This window comes from Nesoenas mayeri, assembly GCF_963082525.1.
Source record: "Nesoenas mayeri genome assembly, chromosome: 4".
Lineage (NCBI taxonomy): Eukaryota > Metazoa > Chordata > Aves > Columbiformes > Columbidae > Nesoenas > Nesoenas mayeri.
In genome coordinates this window covers 5,851,554-5,871,914 of record NC_137540.1, presented here as the reverse complement: position 1 = coordinate 5,871,914, position 20,361 = coordinate 5,851,554, and the positions used below count along the sequence as shown (strand labels likewise).

Here is a 20,361-nt window from a genome sequence, read left to right as displayed (position 1 = left end):
TTTGGGGAGGGGGTTGGGAGAAGCTAATGGAGCTTCTGGAGTTGGGCATTCTGCTCTTCATTTTCCTTCTACCTCGGTGTTCTCCTCCGCAGAGGGAACGCCAGGCCCGTGCCTGCTTTTGCAGCCATTGCCAACCACCCTGCTTGGCAGGCTGGTGACTGCTTGTTCCCGCTCGGCTTTGCTGGCATCTGTCTCAAAGCGCAGAGCCCGTGCCAGCCAGCGGGCTATTAGCCCTGTCAAATATTGTGACTCTCTGGTGAATAGCACAGCGCGTAATGTTGGCAACACTGGAGTGGCTAAGCCTACAAGTAATTACTTGGTTTGCAATTGTTTATTTCTTTATGTGCAAAAGCTGGAAAAATTCTGATATCCACAAAAGGCTAAACGGTAATCTGCCCTGTGCCTTTGCGCTAATTACCTTTCTTCCATGATTTCTCTAATAGCTGCCACATTAGGACCGGCTCCTAGATGGGTATAGAAAGGACCTTCATCTTTTTCAATAATTTGCTCTGTTTAAAACAAAATAAAGGTTATTACTTCGAAGTTAAATTCTTTAATGTAAAAAGTCACATTGCAAAGCTTACATCTAGGTTGTGAGAATACTGCTGGATGGGTCTGGGGTCAGAGTTTTCAAACCCTTCTGTCTAAAACATGCCCACGCAATTTGTACAAAACATGCAAAACACGTGGCTAATCCTGCAAATAGCTGCGATACGGACTGTGTGCCATTTGCTACCACAAACAGTTGTTTCATGTCTCAGGCTCTACACTGAAATTTAAAAGGCATTTTCCTGTTATCACTGAACAATTGTTTCTCCTTCTCCCACTTCCTCCTCTCCCAGTATCTAGAAAGGAAGACAAATGGGATAACAACAGTAAATATTGATATTGGGGAGCTGTACAGTACTTGTTTTCCAGCAGACGTGTTACAGTGGAGGAATCTGCAGCTTGAAAAATTGGCCAGTAAGTTTACATAGGGAATTTCTGCCATCCTCAGAAAGATGTTGTGTAATGAAAAAAAGCAAGTTTGCTCTAAGAAATCCCACACAAGGCTTACTCAAATTACTTGTATGCTATGAATGTGGCCTCAGTTTTCCATGTGTAGGTAAGACCATGTCAGCATTCCCAATATATGCTGCATGTTTGGTTTGGTACCGGGAGGCAGGCTCCGGCAGTGCTGCTGGAACTGTGCTGACTTGTCTGAGGGTTGATTTTATGCTTTCTGCCACCTTAACTCCAAAGGCTGGATGAGGTGATGCTGCTCTTGACGTACAGCCTCCGGAAACCTGATGGAGACGTGCTATAAACCTGAACGTGTCAATGGGGGAATGGCTTCATTTCATCTTCCTAAGGACAGGTATTGGTAGGAAACAGCAATAAATCCTATCAATTATGCTCTGGCACTGGGTTCTTCAAAGACGACAGGAACTAAGTTTCATGCTCCTTTATTTCCTAGAGAGTCTGGTTGGAATGAAGAATTAAAATGCAAGCGGAGAATAAGCTATTTTACTTAGTTTGCAGTTGCAGTACTGGCTAGAAAAACAGTGAAAAGAATGAAACGATTGTCAGAAAAACTTGTGCCAACTACATTGGAGAAACCGTCTCAAGAAATAAACCCAACTTCAGTGTTTTTAAAAAAACCTACGTTTTGTAGGTTGTTTCTTAAAAAACAGCAAGGAACATGCTTCCAGTTTTCGCTTTGGAAATCCACTGCCTCTGTTTTAGTTCCCATGGATCATCTCTGAGACACAGCCCCAAGCCTTCAGAAACGCAAGAAGTTCCATTTTGCAGTTCTGGAGGAACACTGGTTTAACCTTCCTCTTTTATAGTTGGTACAAAATCCCAGTAAGTGAAACTATAACAAGGATTATTATTTTCACCCCACTCCTTCACCCCCTGTTTTTGGTGCTGAACCTTTTGCTTCAGCCTTAATAGTTTATTGAGTCTGAAAGTGCCTGTTAGAGCTGTGTGCAGTGTCAGTGCTGGATGGAGGAGGCTCGAGCTACAGGGCCACACTTGTCGCACTGCTTTGCTTCCCTCTGCTCCATTCTTCCAGCTTTTGGGGACTGGGAATGCTGTGAAGAAACACCAAGGGTCCCCCTTGCTGCCTTTTTAGTGCTGCTTGTGTAGCTTCTCTAAGAAACTGCCAATCCCTTTAGCCTTGCAGGAGGATAAACTCTTGCAACAAGCCAGGAATAATCTGTCATCCCTTCTTTGCTTGGGCTTTACTGAGGGAAGCTTCAGCAATTCCACTGTTAGGGCAGAAAGTGGTGTAAGGATCTCAAGTTTGGGACACAGGACATGTTTTGGAAATGCTATATCTAACCTTGACAAATAGATTATAAAGTTAAAACCTACTTTTTATCAGCATGTTGTCATTACATGCCTGCTGCTCAAGGAGAATGGATGTGAGGGGACACATTTCTGGCCATAAGCATTCTGACTGAAAAAGCAAATAGGTAATTGCTTTATGAAATATGGAGGAAGGGCACGTGTGTAGGGTTGGATAAGTGGAGTAGGCATACGTGTGTAAAATTGCAAGTTTATAAGTCTTTACTAATTACTGTTCTAAAAAAAGCAAACCGAAAAATCCTCCAAGAAAAACATCCATCTAACCCCGTGACCCCAACTTGAAGGCTCATTTCCTTCCTGTGAACTAGTACGTTTTTAGTACATCTCAGCACTTACCAACACAGCTGCAAGATGGAAAATCATACTGGGTTTTGGCAGGTGTGTCCAATAAATTTTTTACAGGAGTATCCAATAACTTGGAAGGTGAGTCTAAAAAATTATTGAGAACAGTTCCAGCTGTTCTTTTGGTCGGGGTTTTCTCAGCAGATAAGTTTGCTTGCTGATCTAAGGTTGAGGTCTGAGTGTCAAAATCTGCAGCACCAGTATTTCTTGACAGGATGGTAATAGGGCCTGCTGTTTCAACCTTCACATGTTTAGGTGATTTGATAGTAAAAGTCTTATGATCAAACAGTGATTTGACCTGTATCTGTTTTAGCTGCTGTTCCATTGTCTCGATGATGCTCTTTTGTTGCATGTTCGCACAGCCAAAGTGCTGATTCTCTTGTTTAATTGTTTTTTTCCACATTTTGTTTTCCAGTTGTCCAGCCGATAGACGCATGCAGACATTAGACTTTGTGCCAGCTTCAGTTTTTATGGGTTTGCGTGCTGCACTGGGACCAATCTCTGTTTTGGGTTGCTGGTATGCTTGTTGCTCCTGTTTTTGCAGGAGATGCCACCTTAGAGCAGCGTGCTTTTGAAAATCCTTCGGGGTCTGGGACTGCAAATGACAACCTCTCTGGTCTTGGGAGTGTGGGGCAGTTTGCTGGCCGTGTGGTAAGTACCGCTGAGGAATCTGTGTAGCTTGCTGGCTCGGGAGATCTTGGTTCAGGCTACCACCGTAGCACGGCGTCTGCTGGAGTGGTGGCAGCTGTATAACTGAAGCTTGTTGTGTCTGCTGCTCTTGTTCTTGAAAAGAGTGATTCACATCTTGCTTTGCAGTCAAGTTTTTTGAAAAATACTGCGCGTGCTGCAAGTCCTGCACTTTGTTGGCTACAAAGCGTTCAATATTCCCGGCGTTTTCTTTCTTCTCAGAAATGGAGTGCGTGTTGTTCGGGCAGGGATGCTGCAGATTAGCATTTGCTTTCTGGGTGTAAAGGGGAGCTTTGTTGTTTACGCTCTGTACCTGCTCCAGGCCTAGCTGAGGGTTATGCAGTGGGAATGCACTCGATTTCATGTACTTATTCCCAGTTTGAAAACACTCATCTGCTTTAAGCTGACTGAAGGATGTCCTGTCTAGCGGCTGCTCAGCATTGCTTTGGGAGTGGGAAATGGTTTGAGGCAGGTCTTTATTTTTCATCTGCAGAGCCCGTTGCTGGTTTGGGGTTAGCTGCGGATTGCACGGCAGTTGTACCTGCTGTGCCTGCTTCTGAAGCATCTGTTGCAAAATGTGTGAATGCAAGAATTGCTCGTTTTCCCCTGGCTGGGGATTCAAGTGCTGCTGTTTCAGCGGGACCCCTAAAGGCTGTTCGGCTTGTTGTTCCGGTCTTTGCTGGAAATGGAGCTGCTGCGGAGGCTGTTGCTGCACTTGGGACTTGAGCAGGGAATCCACCTTTGTGAGCTGTGGCTGTGGTGAGTGTTTCTGGAACGGCAGCTGCTGGTCAGCTGCGGGACGCGGCTGCAGCTGGGAGGTCTCGCTTTTGTACAGCGGAGGAATTTGTTCCTGTTGCATTATCTTCTGGCTCTGGGGCTGCCCTGAAGGCCCCTTTAATGCATCAGGACTTCCAGCATACTGTTTTGTATAGGCTCTTTCGGCTGTGTTTGCCCGGAACTGAAGAATTGATCGCAATAATGCTTCGCTGGGCTTTTGGGGAGGCTCTCCCTGGCGGAACTGGGTGGAAACCAGTTCTATCCAGGCTGTTTTTGAATGATGTTGAGCCTGTTGCGCAGGCTCTTTCGCTTGGTCCTTTTCTTTGTTGGGAGGAATCTCAGGTTCTCTCTGTCCTGGGAAATGCTGATAGTGTTGCTGCAACTCACCCTCGCTTCCGCGCGCTTGCGGGTTTTGGAGCGGAGGCTCTGATGCCGGCGGCGTTTCTTCGGGGTGCTGCTGAATCGAGGCGGCCACAGCAGCTTGCGGGCTGCTTTCACTGACATCTTGTTGCGACATTTGCGCCTGCTGCGGAAGTCTCTGCTGAGGGTGAAGTTGTTGTTGGCTGAGGCTGGGACTTTCTGACATTGGTCCCTGCTGTTGCCCTTCGTTCTTTATCTCCCCAGGAAGAGTTTCATCGCATCTGTTGCCAAAGGAATGGTGTCCTTCTCGCACCATGACGGGCAGTGCACTGTTCATTTCCGGAGCAGGAGGGGTGGAGGAATCTTTGTGAAACGTTGAGTTCTGTGTAAAGAAAGCACCATTTTTTTCTGCTTGCTCAGAAAACCTTTCCAGAGCGGCACTCTGAGCTTGCAGGTTACTGCTGGAACATAGAGAGAGGTCTGGGTTGGGAACCTGCCCTACACTTCCATGAACAGTACTGTTCACTGTGGCTAAGTGGTGTGGATCATAGCCTGGAATCTGTTGCTGTAGCTCTGGTTTCTGAAACGAACAGCTACCTGGCAATACAGGTGGTTTACTGGAGTCTTCTGCACTGTAGACCTCAGTAACCACTACAGCTGGCACTTGAGGCAGCTCAGAGTTTGAGGTCTGTGGGGAAGTGATCTGCCCTGAGGTATGGGATGAATGTGTTGTCTCATAGGACAACTCATTAGTAGCCTGACTGGTAATGGCATTGATATGAGATGTGTTCTTCTGCATTGCTATGGAAACATGTTCTGGATAATATTGAGACAGTGTTTTCTCCAGGAGTTCACCATGCATGCTTTCCATGGAAGAGGCAGAAACTGTAGCACCATTAGGCATTGGCACCGCCTTGTTCTTAAGTAGTAAGACAATGTCCCTGTTGTGGCAACGAACGTTTTCCCGCTCCTGCTCATCCTGGATTAGGAGGTCACGAGGGTTTTCTGAACCACCACTGTTGTATCTTGTAGGCTGTATCAAATCCGAAGCTTCATTTTCGTGTCCTGTAAAACTCTCGGGTTTCTTCTCACTATAACAATTGGAGACGCTTGGTTTTTCATTATTATCCTCTGGCTCAGCTTTTTCTCCATTTACCTCTTTGTCTTGTTTCACTTTCTTGCTCTCATGAAGTCCATACAGAGAGGGCTCACTAAAAGTGCGTTTTATCCCACCATTTTGCATATATTTGGAATAGACTTTCTTTTCATGTAAAAGGTCGGGGCTAACACAGTTGTTTGGGCTTCCCTTCAGGTGGGGCACTCCGTAGTTGCTTTTAATGAATAGCTGCTTGTGGTCTCCATTGACTTCAACTTCAGGCCTCTCTGTTGCTGGACTTCCATTCTGTAGCTTCACCGCAGAAGGCTCTGCCTGGCAAACGTGAGAAGATTGCGGTATTAGAAATGGACTCAATCTATTGCCATCAACATGGTTGGTTCTGTCCTGTTCCATCTGGCCTGCTCCGGGGCCATCCACAAGTTTACCCCCTGAATGTATCTGAAAGAGAAAAGAAACCAGAGAGAATCTAAGTCAGTTTTAGTTTCCATGGATGGACAGCCACTTACTGACAATTCCTGCAGTATTCGAGCACCCGTCACCCTGACCAGCGCGAACACACGTGAGCTTGCATGAGCACGCGAGCGGAGTTTCACTGTCCTATCACACTTTGCAGCCCCGTGTCTCCCTTTTTCTTGAAGGCTTGTTCTTCAAGGTGAAAAGAGAGTGAAAACACAGAGCAGCTCCTTACCCCCGTTTAACACACAAGCAGATATTTTACAAAAAAAATCTCTCCTAATATTGCAAAATATTCTCTGCTTTTGAATGATGTACATAGACTCCTGTGTTGTCACTTTTCTTCCCTGGTAAGGCACAAAGTCATGCCGAAACCACGGCTCCCAGACTTGGTGCTAATCCCATTATTTGATTAAGTGTGCCAAACCTCTTTTGTATGACTAGAAGGGTTATTGTCACCAAGCTTGCCAATTAGAGGGGAAAACCTCCTTTTTTCTGTCTTCAGCTGTCTGACAAGGTCTTTTAAAACTGGCGTTCCTAAAGACCACGCAAGTGGCTTGATCCTTGTGAGACAAAGCCACGCCTGACTGCTGTCCATAGGAAATCCTACAGCTCATCAACATCTTGGGGATGTTGACAGAAACAAGTTGAGAGACTTCTGAAAGGTCTGATGGAAGTCATGTTTTTACAGGTATTAATTTCCTTTCAAATGTACAATACAGACATCAAGCACGGCTTAATCTATGCATTTGGGTTTTGAACTGAGCCCCACAGCTGTGGAGCCAGGATTATTTCTTTTCTTTGTTTGGATGGAAAATCCCATTTTCTCATATACCCTTTTACATTTTATTTATAAAATGAAGTTTTTAGTTGGATAAAAGTACTGACACTGCGCAGTGAACAAATTCCATGTAATGACAAGCTAATCCTGTTCACATGGATGTTCCCAAGATTCACAGTCCCAGTTAACATAGATAAAGCCCTTGTTTGACTCTGCTTGTAATTTATTTGTTGTTGGCTTTATGGTTCTCAACCAGTCACAAATGACAGAAGACAGACCAACAGAAGTTCTTACAGATGTGAGACTGCACAGAGGAAATCTGGACTCATACGTGTCTTTCTCCTGAAGCTTTTATTTTCGGTCTGCACAAAGGGGAACCCAAAGGGTTCTCCATGCCCAGGTCACCCCTGGTTGGAATGCAAAGTCAGGAGAAACACGACACGTGGCTGGTGTTGCCACAACGTGGGAAGAACTACTATATTGAACCATTTCTCCTATCGTGGTTGCTCTGCTTATGTATTTATCCTATGCTAATATTTGTTTTTCTTTAAATGCTAAGGAACATCTAATTTATACAGTTTTCAGTGCAGTACTGCCTTACTCAGTTGAGTAATACGATTCTAAAATGCTTTTAAAAGTAATCTTAATTCATGAGATTGATTACACCCAGCTGAATCCTCTCTGCTTGCAGCTCAGTATCAGGACACTTCAAACAGATATTTTGACTGGAAAGCACCTATATGATGATTTGTATCCACTTCTTCCTTATCTCAAACCTGGTTTTAGATTTACTTTTGACCTCCTGAAGTTTTTTTAATTTCCCTTCTATACTCAATGTATGTTTTGTATGACAAGTAAAGAAGTTATCTCTGCAAGTAACAGTACTTTAAAAATAGGGAAAGCTAAGAACAGGGAGATGGAAAAGAATGCTTGTCCGTCTTACCTACTTTTTTGACAAGGTAAGGTAGATATATTTCAGTATATTTCCCAACCTAGCTTTAAAGCACCACAAGACACAAGCCTTAGCAGCTTTCCCAGAGAGACAATATTCTATGCTTAACAGAAGGCAGCATGAAAAGGATTCCTCTGATGTGTCAGTCTGGGCCAGGTGGAAGAATGATACTCCCAAAGTGTCTCAAAAATAAAATGTCAGCCTGATTTGGAAACCGTTCTTTGCCTCCACACCTTTCCTACCTAGAAACTGAAGCTGAACCACAACTCAGACATGAGTGTGTAGGCTGCTGTATTTCACAAGTATGAAATGAAGTAAAAGGCATCATAGTAATGAACACTGCGCTGTCAAGCTGCTTCTAAAGTATTTATTTATTTTAAAGAAGTTTTAGTCTGTGTGACTGAGCCACGAGAAGCTTCCCATTGTCCTCAAAGCCGCCTTGCCGCTTGTGTCCTGGTGTGCCGTGTGGGTTGCAAGCAAATTCCTTCCCAGAGTTCCCAGACAATCTTCTCGACTCCTCGCTGACAGGTGAAAACACCTTTTGTTTAGAGGTGGGGGCTGCCTGACTTCTCTAAACTTAGCTACAAACTCCTCGAATGAGCACAACTGTGCTTCAGAAAGGTCTTAGGTTCACGATGTCCTCAAAACCTGTGAGGACATGTTCACTATGTGACATGGATTATTATTCATGATATTCTCAAATACCTCATGGTATGAGTCAAACAGTTTCCCCACATTCTGATCACCTCCGGTGTAAAAGGCACTGGTGTTAGACATTGCAGAGGACAAGGGAATCATTCGTTTCTTTAAAATACAAAGCTAGGTCATTGATTACTAGTGCCAGATTTGCATTCTTTGAAATGCATCTAGGATCGTGGTGGCTTTCTGTTATACTTCTTTCTTTTCTCTCTCTGTCTACACTCAGTTATTCACAATCCTCAAGCCACACTTGAGTACAAAGCTTGCTCAAGCAGCCACAAATCACAGCAACTATTTGCAATATAGAATGGGCAAAAGACAAAAAGCAGCAATACCTTTATTACTGGTTTTAATTGGGACACCATGAAGATATTCTTGATGCTACTACTAAGCAGACCTGGTCACACCTTACAAAGTCTCTGTGTTCTTCTTTGTAATTGCTGAGGGGTGAACTGTCAGCCTCTCAAAGGAAACGTACATCTCCCTGTGTCTAGCAGTTAGCCTTTTTTCTCTTTCCCATAACTGTATTTTATCCGGACCATTTAGTAGCTCCACATATTTTTCTTCAGCTATAATTCATTAGAAATTCAAGTCACATCAGCAGCATCTGTGAAACAATTACTGCGTGTAGGACTGACTCTGCAGTCTAATCCATCATAATTATGACTGGCCTCTTTGAAGATGCCACGATGCGTGACTTAAATATAGCACATTACTGTGCAAATGGATCAGCATCTCATCCCACCAATATGCATTCAAGTAATAATTCAGTCCACCGCTGTTTGACTTTTTCAGATGCAAACAATGTATGTACATTTATTTCTTGCCATGTATGGCGCATAAATTGGAAACCAGGTATTGAAAGAGAGAGTTTGAGGGGTTTTTTTTCTGTTTTATGGTCAAGTTTGGCATATTCCTGACAACCACTATTAATATGGGAATACCAAAAGACTGTGGAAGGTGGTGTTAGGAGCACAACATTTCTGCAGCAACAGAAGTGTTCTTGGTGATGTCATTTTCTTTCATGGAAAATCTTTCTTTACTTCTAGCCGGTTCTAGCGGTTCATACCTTATTTTATATAGAACCTGTACCTGGGGAGTTTGTGAATGCAAAGCAGCTCAGATGAATGAATGGATGAATCCATCCACTGCAGGGTTATCTGCAAAGCTGGGCGAGATTCCCAGTAGAAAAAAAGGTGAGAGGATGCTGTGTTAGAGAATCTGTGGCCCTGAGAGGGCCAAAAGGTGGGATGTCAGAGAGGCTGGTTCCCCTCCTGGCGTTAGCTGGGATAGAAATGTATCTCCCTGGCAGAAATACACCTCCTCACATCATGACCTCAGCTGACTTGTGCTCAAGTGATTAGCAAGATGAGACTGAAGAAAGCAGAAGTCGGATACTTGGGAGCTTGTCAATGTTTCGCCAGGTTGTTCCTGGAGTGCTGCCACAGCCTCCGTCCTGCTGGCACCTTCTGCCACTGCCAGATGACACAGAGGTCTAAACTGCTCCCAGATAGGAAACCTCTAGCACTTTCTAGACGGCAGGTGAATTTACCTCTATGCCTTGCCAGACTTCAGTTTGGTAAGCTGTACCTTGTGCTTGCACTCTCCTGCTCCTATCGCCTGGGTACAGTAGTTGACTTCACTTCTGGCTTAATTTGCTACGTAGTGTTATGTGCTGTTGTGTAGTTGCTTCTCTTCTCTGAAGCTCATGCTGCTGGCAAAGAGCTCTAAATCCTGAACTTCCAACAAGTGAAAAAACTCCTGAAGAGAAGGGTTTGGGTTTGGTTTTATGACTCTGTGGTTATCATGGGATGTCATTTTTCTCTGGCCTAAGTATCAGTTTCTTGGGTTCAGACCTGTAAGCAATCTGCAACTGTCACCAGAGGAGAAAAGATGTGCAGTTAACTCAGTTATTGAGCCATGTAACACATCAAAGCTTATCAGTGAGACATTTCCATTGTTGCTGGGATAAGACGTTGCACACATGAAAACTGAGGTATAGTTTAAGGATTTTGTATATGTTTCACACTGAAGGTGCACTGTGTTTACACAATGAGAAACAAAACAAGCTTCCCCATGGAAACTAATGGGAGAGGTAAGCCCAGACTACACCTCCCGAACCTCTGGGTGGTTTGCCATTCACAGACCCGCCTCTTCCCAGGCCAGGCTTGCTGGTAGTAATAAATACAGTATCATCAGCAAGCAAACTCCGTTTGGGCCTGTTGTTTAAATATAGGTTTAACACGCTTTTCTGAAACCAAGCCACCCATGACAGAGAATTTTAACGCTGTTATCTAAGGGAGATTCAAAAGAGAGATTGCATTCATGTCTACGGTGATTTGAGGCTCTGAACCCCACCACCCGCCCTAGGGATCTGCTCTGCCTCCCCCCAGCATCGCTGCTGCTCTGCTGCAAGTGTGGCGGCTCAGGAAAACACAGAGAAACTTGAAGGCAGACATGAAGGAGGCCTGAGAAGGACAAGGACACTCTGTTGTTAGCCGGGCTCCGTGGCTTACAATGGGGTCCTTTTGCACCGCATTCAGCTGTCTCTTCTTTTGGATAGTGTATTTATTCAGTGCATTAGCAATGCTTTGGAAAAAACTCACATAAGGATGCTGTGCCTTCTCTGACCCTTGAAGTTTTGAAATTAAGGCTGTATTTCTTTCTAATATATATCGCTTTCTCATTGTAGCTTTAAATAGCAGTTAAGGGGTTAATCTAGAAACTACTGGATGAGACTCTGTATTCTGCAGGAGGTCATGTTACATGAATATAATTGTCTTCTCTGGCATTTAGATCTACGAATAATTTGCATCAAACAGAAGAGAAAATGTGGTATGGCTAAAATTTCTTACCTAATTTATAGCTAATTTATCCTTAATTTGCAGGGAAAATGGTGAGTAGTGAATATAGACATAAGCAGACATAAGGGAATGAAGAGCATGGGATTTGTGAAATATAAGGATTAATAATTCATTAAATCCTCCGCAAGCCGGAAGCCTCATAATTCATGCATTTTTAAATCAACTAGTGCTAACTCCCCCCCCAATTTATTGAAACCAGTTCTTGCATTTTAGTGATGCAATGATCTAATTGCAAAGCACTTGAATCAGTTTGATTTTTTTGACCTTAATACAGAGAGTAAAGCTAAACTGGTCTGCACAGTGATTTCCCCTTGCTACATTACATAAACATCAACAAGACCGGATGCTGCATAATATCTACCCAGACATGAATAACTGCACTATTTTAACAATTGCATAAAATCGAGGAGAGCCAAAATTAAGTGCCTCTACAATATAGGTGGAAAAAACCAGTTACGTGAAGGAAATAAGGAACATAAAATGCGAGTAAATAGGAATTACAATGTTCCATCATCCCGCTCTCCAGTTCCTATTTTTTTCTGATTTATGTCCTGTACAAACTTTGTGCCTAATTGTACCATGTGGCACTTCTCTAGCAGAAGAACACAACTCCTGAAGTTGCTTCTAATGCCACCATAGCATGACCAAATTAGAATTGTTTCCCAAAAGGCCGAACTTTGGAACCAGGTTGTATTTAAGAGACAAAAGGACCTTCCTGCTCAAGCGGAGTGTTCAAGATGAGGTTGGTACCTACGCTTGTTCTTGCCGCTTGTGGGCTCATTCCTGTGGTTTAGATTTGGAGTGTGGTGGATCCAGGTGGTTTACACCGCCAGACCGCCACACAGATCTGTATTGCTTCCCCATTAGCCTGTTTGACACTACCCTGGGTGTCAATATGCCGACATACTTATCTAAAACCAATATTGCTCAATTTCTTAAGCACCACCTTGACTATTAATACATCTTTCACAAATACAGGGAAGCTGAACTAGAACACCCTTTTTTGCCTTTGCTGTTTTTGAGAAACAGTGCAGTTGATAACTATAATAGGAAGGCTGTGCGGATGGAAGTGATTCTCAGACACTTGGGATGCTCAAAGAAGTGTGCACTGAGATACTTGTATGTCTGGGTATCATAAGAAACTTCTTTTGTGTGCCTGTGAAGTTTGGACTAGCAAAATTGTTTCAAATAGCCATCCACACAGGGCATCATTTGGGTAATTCACCAATGCCTGTGAATTCAACACTGGCAAACATGTTGTGTTAGGAAAGAAGAACCACGTCTCTTTTTCCTTCATCTCAGCCTGTTATCTTGCTAGGTTAGGTGTGTTGAGCAAAGGCTGGCAAGACAGGGTGGGCTCTGCTGTCAGGTGCACAACTGGTATTCAGACATATATTTGATTCTTGAGAAATGGTAGAATTTGAGGGATGATTTTCCTCTTGGTACTTCGGCTACCCCGTATGTCAAACAGTAATTATAATACTGGCCGCTGATTAAAATCAGCTACCCAAGAGCAACAGCAAACTGTTCAGGCTCTTCTGACCGAGCTCTGTGTGAGCACGCCAGAATAAGCAAGCCTTGGTGGCTGAACCGTTCTTCGAGAAACACTTGATGTTATCAACCTGCCGCTTAGGGAAGGTTACCAAGAGGTCAGTGTCATCATTATCTTCCAGTTTCTGTGATCTTTCTCCATCTGGCTTCAGACCTGGATATAGCATGGATTTCTTGGGTAGATCACTTCCCAACACCAGCTGAAGGTCGGTTATCCGTGATGATTTCATCGCAGCTGTTGGCAGAGTTAAGTAATTTGCTATTAAGTAGTACATCCTCCTCGAGAACTAGAAGCAGTGAAACAGATTCTCTTGGCTCTTTTCACTCCGTACTACAAAGAAATGGAAGAGCCAAAGGAAAAACCGCTGGCAAGCTAAAGATTTTGGCGTTTCATCATGTTGGGACAGTAACATTAGAAAATAGGAACAAAAATGGTCCTGTCTGGCAAGTGGATGGAAGAACTGATAGAAGAGAGTAAAACGTGGGCTGCAGCATCCTCAGAAAACCTATTTACACAGCTCTGCTTTCCATTATCCTTTGAACTTCAAATAGGAAATCCTGTTGGTCTCCCACCTCTGATGAAAAGAGAATTTTGGATGAAATTCAGTTATCTTAAATTTCTTCTTCAAAAGTTGAATGTGAAGGTTCTGCCAACACAGGAGTGGGGAGAATACAGAGATCAGGGATGATGACTCTGTTGCTCCTGCATGTCCAGATGATAAAGCGGAGCTTTCGGCCCCTTCGCCAGTCTCACTGTGGTCACCTTTACACCCCTGTACACATTTCTACCCCGTTTTTCTCATGGCTCTGCCACACCTAGGCTGCAATCCTGCAGTGAACTCAGCTTTTGGCTACTGGTCTTGACCATTGAGAAACGAGAGGCAGCAGAGAAAGAGCTCCCGTGCTTGGCAAACCAAACCAATCACTCATAAACACATGGGGAAAACAGGTTTGCCAGGGGCCTGAGGAGACAAGTGCCCTGTTCCTCAGTTCCAGGGCGCCACCCAGACCTGTACCAGCCCATTCCAACCTGTTTTCAAAGGTCTCTAATGATGAGGGATGCATAAGAACCCACAGTTACACGCAGCACTTCAGTAACCTCACTTACTAGAAAGCTTCTACCATTTAAAACATAACCCTAGATCATCTCTTCCCATCTACCACAGAGTAGTTGTTTTTTCTCTGTGCTATGGCTTCTTTCTCCCTGTGTAACTGAAGACTGTTATTAATGCCCTCCTCTTAGACAGAATAAACAACCCAGTTTGTGACATCCGATCTCCTCCCCGAGTGGATCTATATCCATACCATTTGTTCCCTGACCAGATGCACCAGGGTCACATAGCAAATGAAACAGTCTGTTCTTCGGAGACCTTATACACATGCCACATGCTGCTAGATTTATATACGAGCAGCTATAATATGTGCCTATATAACATTTTAAATACCTGTATGAATTAACTTGGCTTTCCCCTCAGTAACTAAAATCAGTTTTATTCCCTCAGCACAGAGAGGGAATGTATAAATTGCATTGAAATGCACGGGACAGGCTCCTTACTTCTAGCAGAGCTTTATAGAGAAGGATGTTTCCTTAAAACCTCTAACTTCAGTGTGTTAAAGTCTGTGAGCTATTGCAACAACCATCTCTTCTGACTTCCACTGTTGCTGAGGCACTACAGAAGATAAGAATCTAATGCATTTTTAGATGTCTATTAGAAGATGCCCCCTGGAGCTATGGTTGCCATTCAGCTTCTTTCTGCCTCCATGTGTGGTCTTCAGGAACAGTTTTCATGTGGGTTATTGCAATCTACATGTAACAATGGCACGGATTATCGTGTTGAAATCTACATCTGAGAAAATAGTTCCATTTGCCCCTCCAGATGTACAAGAGATGAAAGACAAGGTGTTTTTGATGACCAGAGCCAGCTGACGACCAAAGAGCAGTCAAGATCTAACCCGGATAAAAGCACAACTCTGCGAGAGAAACGAAATCGTGGGAGCGGTGCTGCCTTGCCACGGTTCTGAGCATGGGTACTGTTACCATCCCCTTCAGTTTTACGTTGGAGATGAAGACGTGGGACTACTTTTTCATTTTTGAATACTCAACAAATTGTAAGGCAAGAGACATCCAATTCGCATCATGCCAGCACCTATCAAGGAGTTACAGCCTAATTTCTTAAGGTTGGCTTGAAAAACAGATTTTTCTGTAGTCACCATCTTGGCTGCAGTAATTTTCTCCCCTTTCTAATTCTAGCTGTTCATCACTTGGCAAGAGAGTGTTAAAAGCTTATTCTTAGAAGGCCACTATTAACCCTGTTCTGAGGCTCCAGTTCATGCTTCCACACAATTGCAGCCATTTCTGAGTTCCTTCTTACCTTGTTGGAGCCTCGCTTACAGTGAATGTGGTTTGTACCTATAGCAATTTAAAATTTCCTATCATTTAAGCATCAATGGGCAGTAGACAAGGAATTTTATGTATTTTGTAGCAAGAAAAATTTAGTTAGAGAGCAATTACAGAAAGAAACTTATTACAGGGAAACAGACGTTTGTCTTTCTTTGGAATCTCCCTTTGGTGTTTCAGGGAAACTGGAAACCAAAAAAAGACTAGATTTTGCAAATGGGATGTTTGTTTAAAAACACAGCTCTAATGTGAAGGTTTCTCGCTTTAACTAAATTACAAAACTGGATAAAAACCTGGGACTGCTGTGCCGAGAGAGGGTTGGGATCCCAGAACGAGCTGGCATTCCTGCTTTAATTTCCAATAATTCAAAGCACATTCTTTCTCCTGTTTAAATTTTCCTCTTTACGGCGAGATGCAACATGAAGAGACAGAAAATGTGCTGCTGCCAAGCTAAAAGGGGTAGGAGGAGGAAGAACTGGCAGATTGTGTTTTAACTCTCGCTAAGACTTTCAGCCTCCCGCAGCTGACACTTGGAAGAGCAGCATTTGAGCAGTCCTGAAGGGAACCGCAACACTCCTCTCTCTGTCCTTCCTTTTCAAATATTTTCAAAGCTTTGAAAACAGTCGGTTGTTCTTCGTTCTGGCAACTCGCCATTCGCTGCCGGCTCACATCAGTTCATAGTTTTCTGAGGTATCCAGTGGCCCGCGTGGATTTGAGAGAGTCTGAAGCTCTAATGAAAGACCTTTGCTATTTTGCGGTATTTAAGAGACGTACAGAAATGGGTGAGTTAAAAGAGCTGTTGTCAGCTCCCGCAAAGCCCACTTCATGTTCTCAGTCACGAGATACCGTTTCACTAATTGATTATTGTCTGTCCATAACAGTCACGCTCTCGGTGCACAAAGAAGCAGTGTGGATGAAAAGCTCACCATTGTAAAGTACACACTCAACTGGATTTAGAAAGCTGGGAACTACAGACAAATCTAATATACAGGACTGCTTTGAGCGAAACTCATAAATCATAGCTGACGCTTTTTTCAGCTTAAGCAAACATCTTTACTATAGATGGTGAAATTGAATGAAAGCATTTTAAATGCCTCTCTTCACTCTTCCTTGGAAGGGTGGCAGGTGAGTTCTCCTCAAAAGGGTCAGGTGACTTTTCGTTATTTAAATCCACACCTCCAGCAACAAGGACCTGATCCCGCAAGTCCTGCAGAACTGCTCCTCGCTGGCAAAGGTATGCGAAGTGTTTGCCAGGCTAGTCCTTCAGCCAGAAGTCTAATAGCTGTGGTGGTCTTGAGCTCAGGAATGCAGGTGAAGGGATGAACGCCTCGCATTGTGCTGGTCGAGTTCCCGTAAGCTTATGTGTGTCCTTATATGTGAAGTGTGATTGCGCAGCACAGTCGCTGCTTCTCTTGCCAATACAAACCTTTACTCCGGCTTCCATCCTCCTTCCCCCAAAACACATCAGGGAGAAAACAGGGTTGGGGGAAAAGTAATAGCAATAGGCATCAAGTTCTGACATATACAACCAGTTTTTCCAGAAGAAAATGCAAAGAAAAAGGAAACTTCTGTACAGCCTTTGGAGGCAAAGAACAGCTGCTTTTCCTTGTGGAATAACGTGGGGATTGGGAGAAAAGAGGACGGCTATCGGGATACTAAATCTCTAACACAGTCATTTAACCCAACCTGCATGCCACTGTTGAATGCAGGACACTTTATCTTTGGTTTGTTAACAATGTGAGGGTCAGTCAGGTTGATTACGAGAAAATGAGCTAATAATTTTACTGTGGGAAGGGTGGGGGACAACGATGAATGGCAACGTTTACCTGCGCATTACGCTCCCCAGCAAACAACCCTTCCTAACAACATCGTCTAGCTCCTAAAAGCTTGCATGTAACTGATGTGTAATAAATCAGAAGTATGCCTCAGCCCCTCAAACCAAAATGATATTAAAAGTTTATGATAGGTATTGATGATTAAGCAAATGTCTGGAAAGATAGTTTGCACTTAAAATTAGAACTAAAAATGAGATGGGCAGAAAAAGTATTCTGGAATACCTGCAATTAACCTTGAAAAAAGCACGTAGAAGACTTAAGCGAATTGGGTGATATGTGTTCCCCTACTGCTGTGCATCAACTCTGCATCAACTCCTTCAGAGAAATCCGGGCACGAAGCTGTTGAGAGTCCATGTTCAGGGTGCTGAGGCCTCCCAGCTCATCCCATTTCCCACCTTCTCCCTTTGGCACCGTTAAGGTTCTTTCATTGGCTGATGAGATTCTTCATATGCCGCAATACAACCAAGCAGCACAAAGTCTCAGTCTATGCTTCAGTTTTTCTGGCTTCATTGAAAAAATTCTATGTCTTAAAAACAGCTGCTACTACTTAATGATCTTTTGGTAACTAAGGCTGATTTCTTCTGTTATGCGCTCTGAAGACTAAATTTTGTTCTGGAGTCTATTGCCTGAAGGAGGCTATTGTAAAGCAAGATACTCAGAAATCAGCAAAAAGAAAAACAGAAAAACCAAACAGAAAACAGAAAACCAAAACACTTTAACTCTAGTGGTGCTGCTGCCAATGAGTTTGAGAAAAGATCCTGAGACTATGCTAAAAGCAGTCAGGTATCGTGGGCTGATGGCTGAGGAACTGCTTTATAACAATGTACACAGCCTTGCAAAAGAAGAAAACTTCCACGATATGAGACGCTTCTTTGATGTTAGGGTTTAAATCCTGCTTTGATTGAACAGGCTATCTTGCAAATAACTAGATGCTAGTAGTCATCACTATTGCTTTAGATTGGGAGGAGGGAAATACACAGCTCAAGGATTTGCAGTCCCTTTTACAAGGGACCTGTTGGGGAGAGTCTGCATCTACCGAATACTGAAGAGCTCGATGAGCATTACAAAGGAAATTGCTACAGAAGATTAAAATATGTGGTCAGCAGTAATAACGCCCTCTCTGTTTGTTGCCTCAGATTGTATCTGTGTTGGAGGAAAGATTGGTGTACTCCAGATAGCAGCGAGGAAGAGGGAGAGAGATTTTCCATGGCAAGGTTAACAAGAGGAAGTGGTGGGGATGGGGGAATGCAGGAAGCTGGAGGAAGACAGAGCAGCGACTAGAGCTAAAGACTTTGAGTACAAACACTGACAGTAGCTTTTGGAGATGAAAATACTGATGTTTCCACTGGGCAGGCAGTGACCTTCGCTGGGTGTTTATTACAGAAGGTTTTCTCCCTGCTCAGGTCAGCTAGGAACTTACTGCATTGCTTCATGTTGACTGTGGAACTAAAAATTACTCTTATTCTGGCTGAAATGACTGCAGCATCATATCTTGTGTGCTGTTTGTCTGTTGCTTAGAATTATAACAGTGATTCAAGGTCCCAAAAAGGCAGGAGAATCAAGCAAATTCCTCCAGATATAGCTGACGAGAAAAGCTTTCCTTCTGAATTGGAAGTTTAGGCGCATGCTTCGCAACTATATGGCACTCATTTCCAAGTGAGTGAAATAACTTTGATGCAAATCAGTCTTTATAGGAACTGGCCCACAGGACGCCCTGTATCTCCCAGTGCAGAGCAACTCCATACATTTCCCTGATGCTGTCCACTTGCTCTGAAATCCTCTCTTCTGCTCTAGCCTGGTACCAGGAGACATGCTCATTTGACCCAAGATACCAACTGTGGGATTTCTGAAGCCCCTTCTTTGAGGTCGGCTGTCCCTGGGGAGCCCTCCTGTTTCCCGCAGTGGGTTACTGGATGATACTGGGGCTTGTGTGTGACACCACTGAGCCTTCACTTTACGTCTGGGCTGAAACAGCATCAGCCTTTGCTCATCATTTTGCTCCTATCAGTCACAACGGCAGACACAGATTCACAAGGAATTACAGTAACCAATATGTAACCATGTGCAAAACTTAGGAAACACGTTTTGTAAGCATGTTAATTACTGTTACCTCTTTCAGTTAAAGGTACAGAACATACTTCTATTATGCAGAACTGGGTTAATTAAGGCAAGTACTGCCAACGGTATCTTTTAAGAGCTGATTTGCATTTCACGCACGAAGGCATGAGGATGGTAACTAGTGCATGTGTAAAGCTGAACAGTAACCCTCCCTGTAGGATTTAGGGTGGCCAGACTGCCACCACATCCCAGACTGACGTGGCTGGGAAACCCCAGGAGCTTTTCCATCCCTGGGGAAAGCAGCTTGCAAAATGCTATTCCCACCTTTGTCTCCCCTGTGGACACCTGGTAGGCACCGTATCTGTATCTACACAGGTTTTTTCGTTTCAATATTCAGGAGGCTTAGGATCTTGCATGAGCAGTGAGAACCATCTGCCTGTTCAAATCACAGCTCGCCTGTCTGTGAAACAGTGGCCACAGGCCACTCACCTGGCACGGCAAAGGGCAGAGCACACAGGACAGGATATAGGACGGGTTTATTTTCAGAGACGAACTATTCATAGACATTGTGAAAGAAACAGCTATCCTTTTAAGTTTTAAATGAACTTTGCTAACTTGAGATTTAGCGCGTCTTCAACAGGAGCAGCAGTAACATTCGTTGTTAACTTTTGTCGTCTTTCATGGCCTTATCATCATTTAAATTTAGTTTGAGGCGCAACTACTTTAAAGTAATAAATCAATTTGCACTTATTTTTTACACTTCCATTTACATGTACTATACATGGAAAAGCAGACCATAAACTTTTGCTTCCATTGCAATGGACAGGAAAACTGGCATTGACTAGACCAGATTTTACACAGAGACTCTAGCAACTTAGAAGTGCTACTTTCAAGAACAGGAAAAGTAGTCAGTGGTGGTATTTTTTATACTGGTCATGCCTCAGTAACTCCCGCAGTGCTTTTCTTTTGTAATACCGACTCTTTCATTGCTTGACAATGTTTATTTGCATTCTTTGTAATTTTTGCTTGAAGGGAAACACTTCTGGGAGACTTCTTTTTTTTTTTTTAAAAAAAACCCCACACTTTAATTTTGAAGTCTAGTTTCTGTATTTCTCACCTTCTTAAAGGGAAAAAT

The 20,361-nt window shown here is 43.5% G+C and overlaps 1 protein-coding gene across 1 annotated transcript in view; it reads right to left on the bottom strand.

The window, feature by feature from the left end:
• Positions 1–20,361, bottom strand: part of TET2 (tet methylcytosine dioxygenase 2) — a gene marked incomplete at both ends in the record, with an annotated part of 68,466 nt that overhangs the window by 14,619 nt on the left and 33,486 nt on the right. Inside the window, 2 exons of the mRNA XM_080343375.1 lie at positions 419–509; positions 2,689–6,063. Of these exons, the coding sequence (XP_080199501.1) occupies positions 419–509; positions 2,689–6,063 (3,466 nt within the window). The remainder of the gene's footprint in view (positions 1–418; positions 510–2,688; positions 6,064–20,361) is intronic.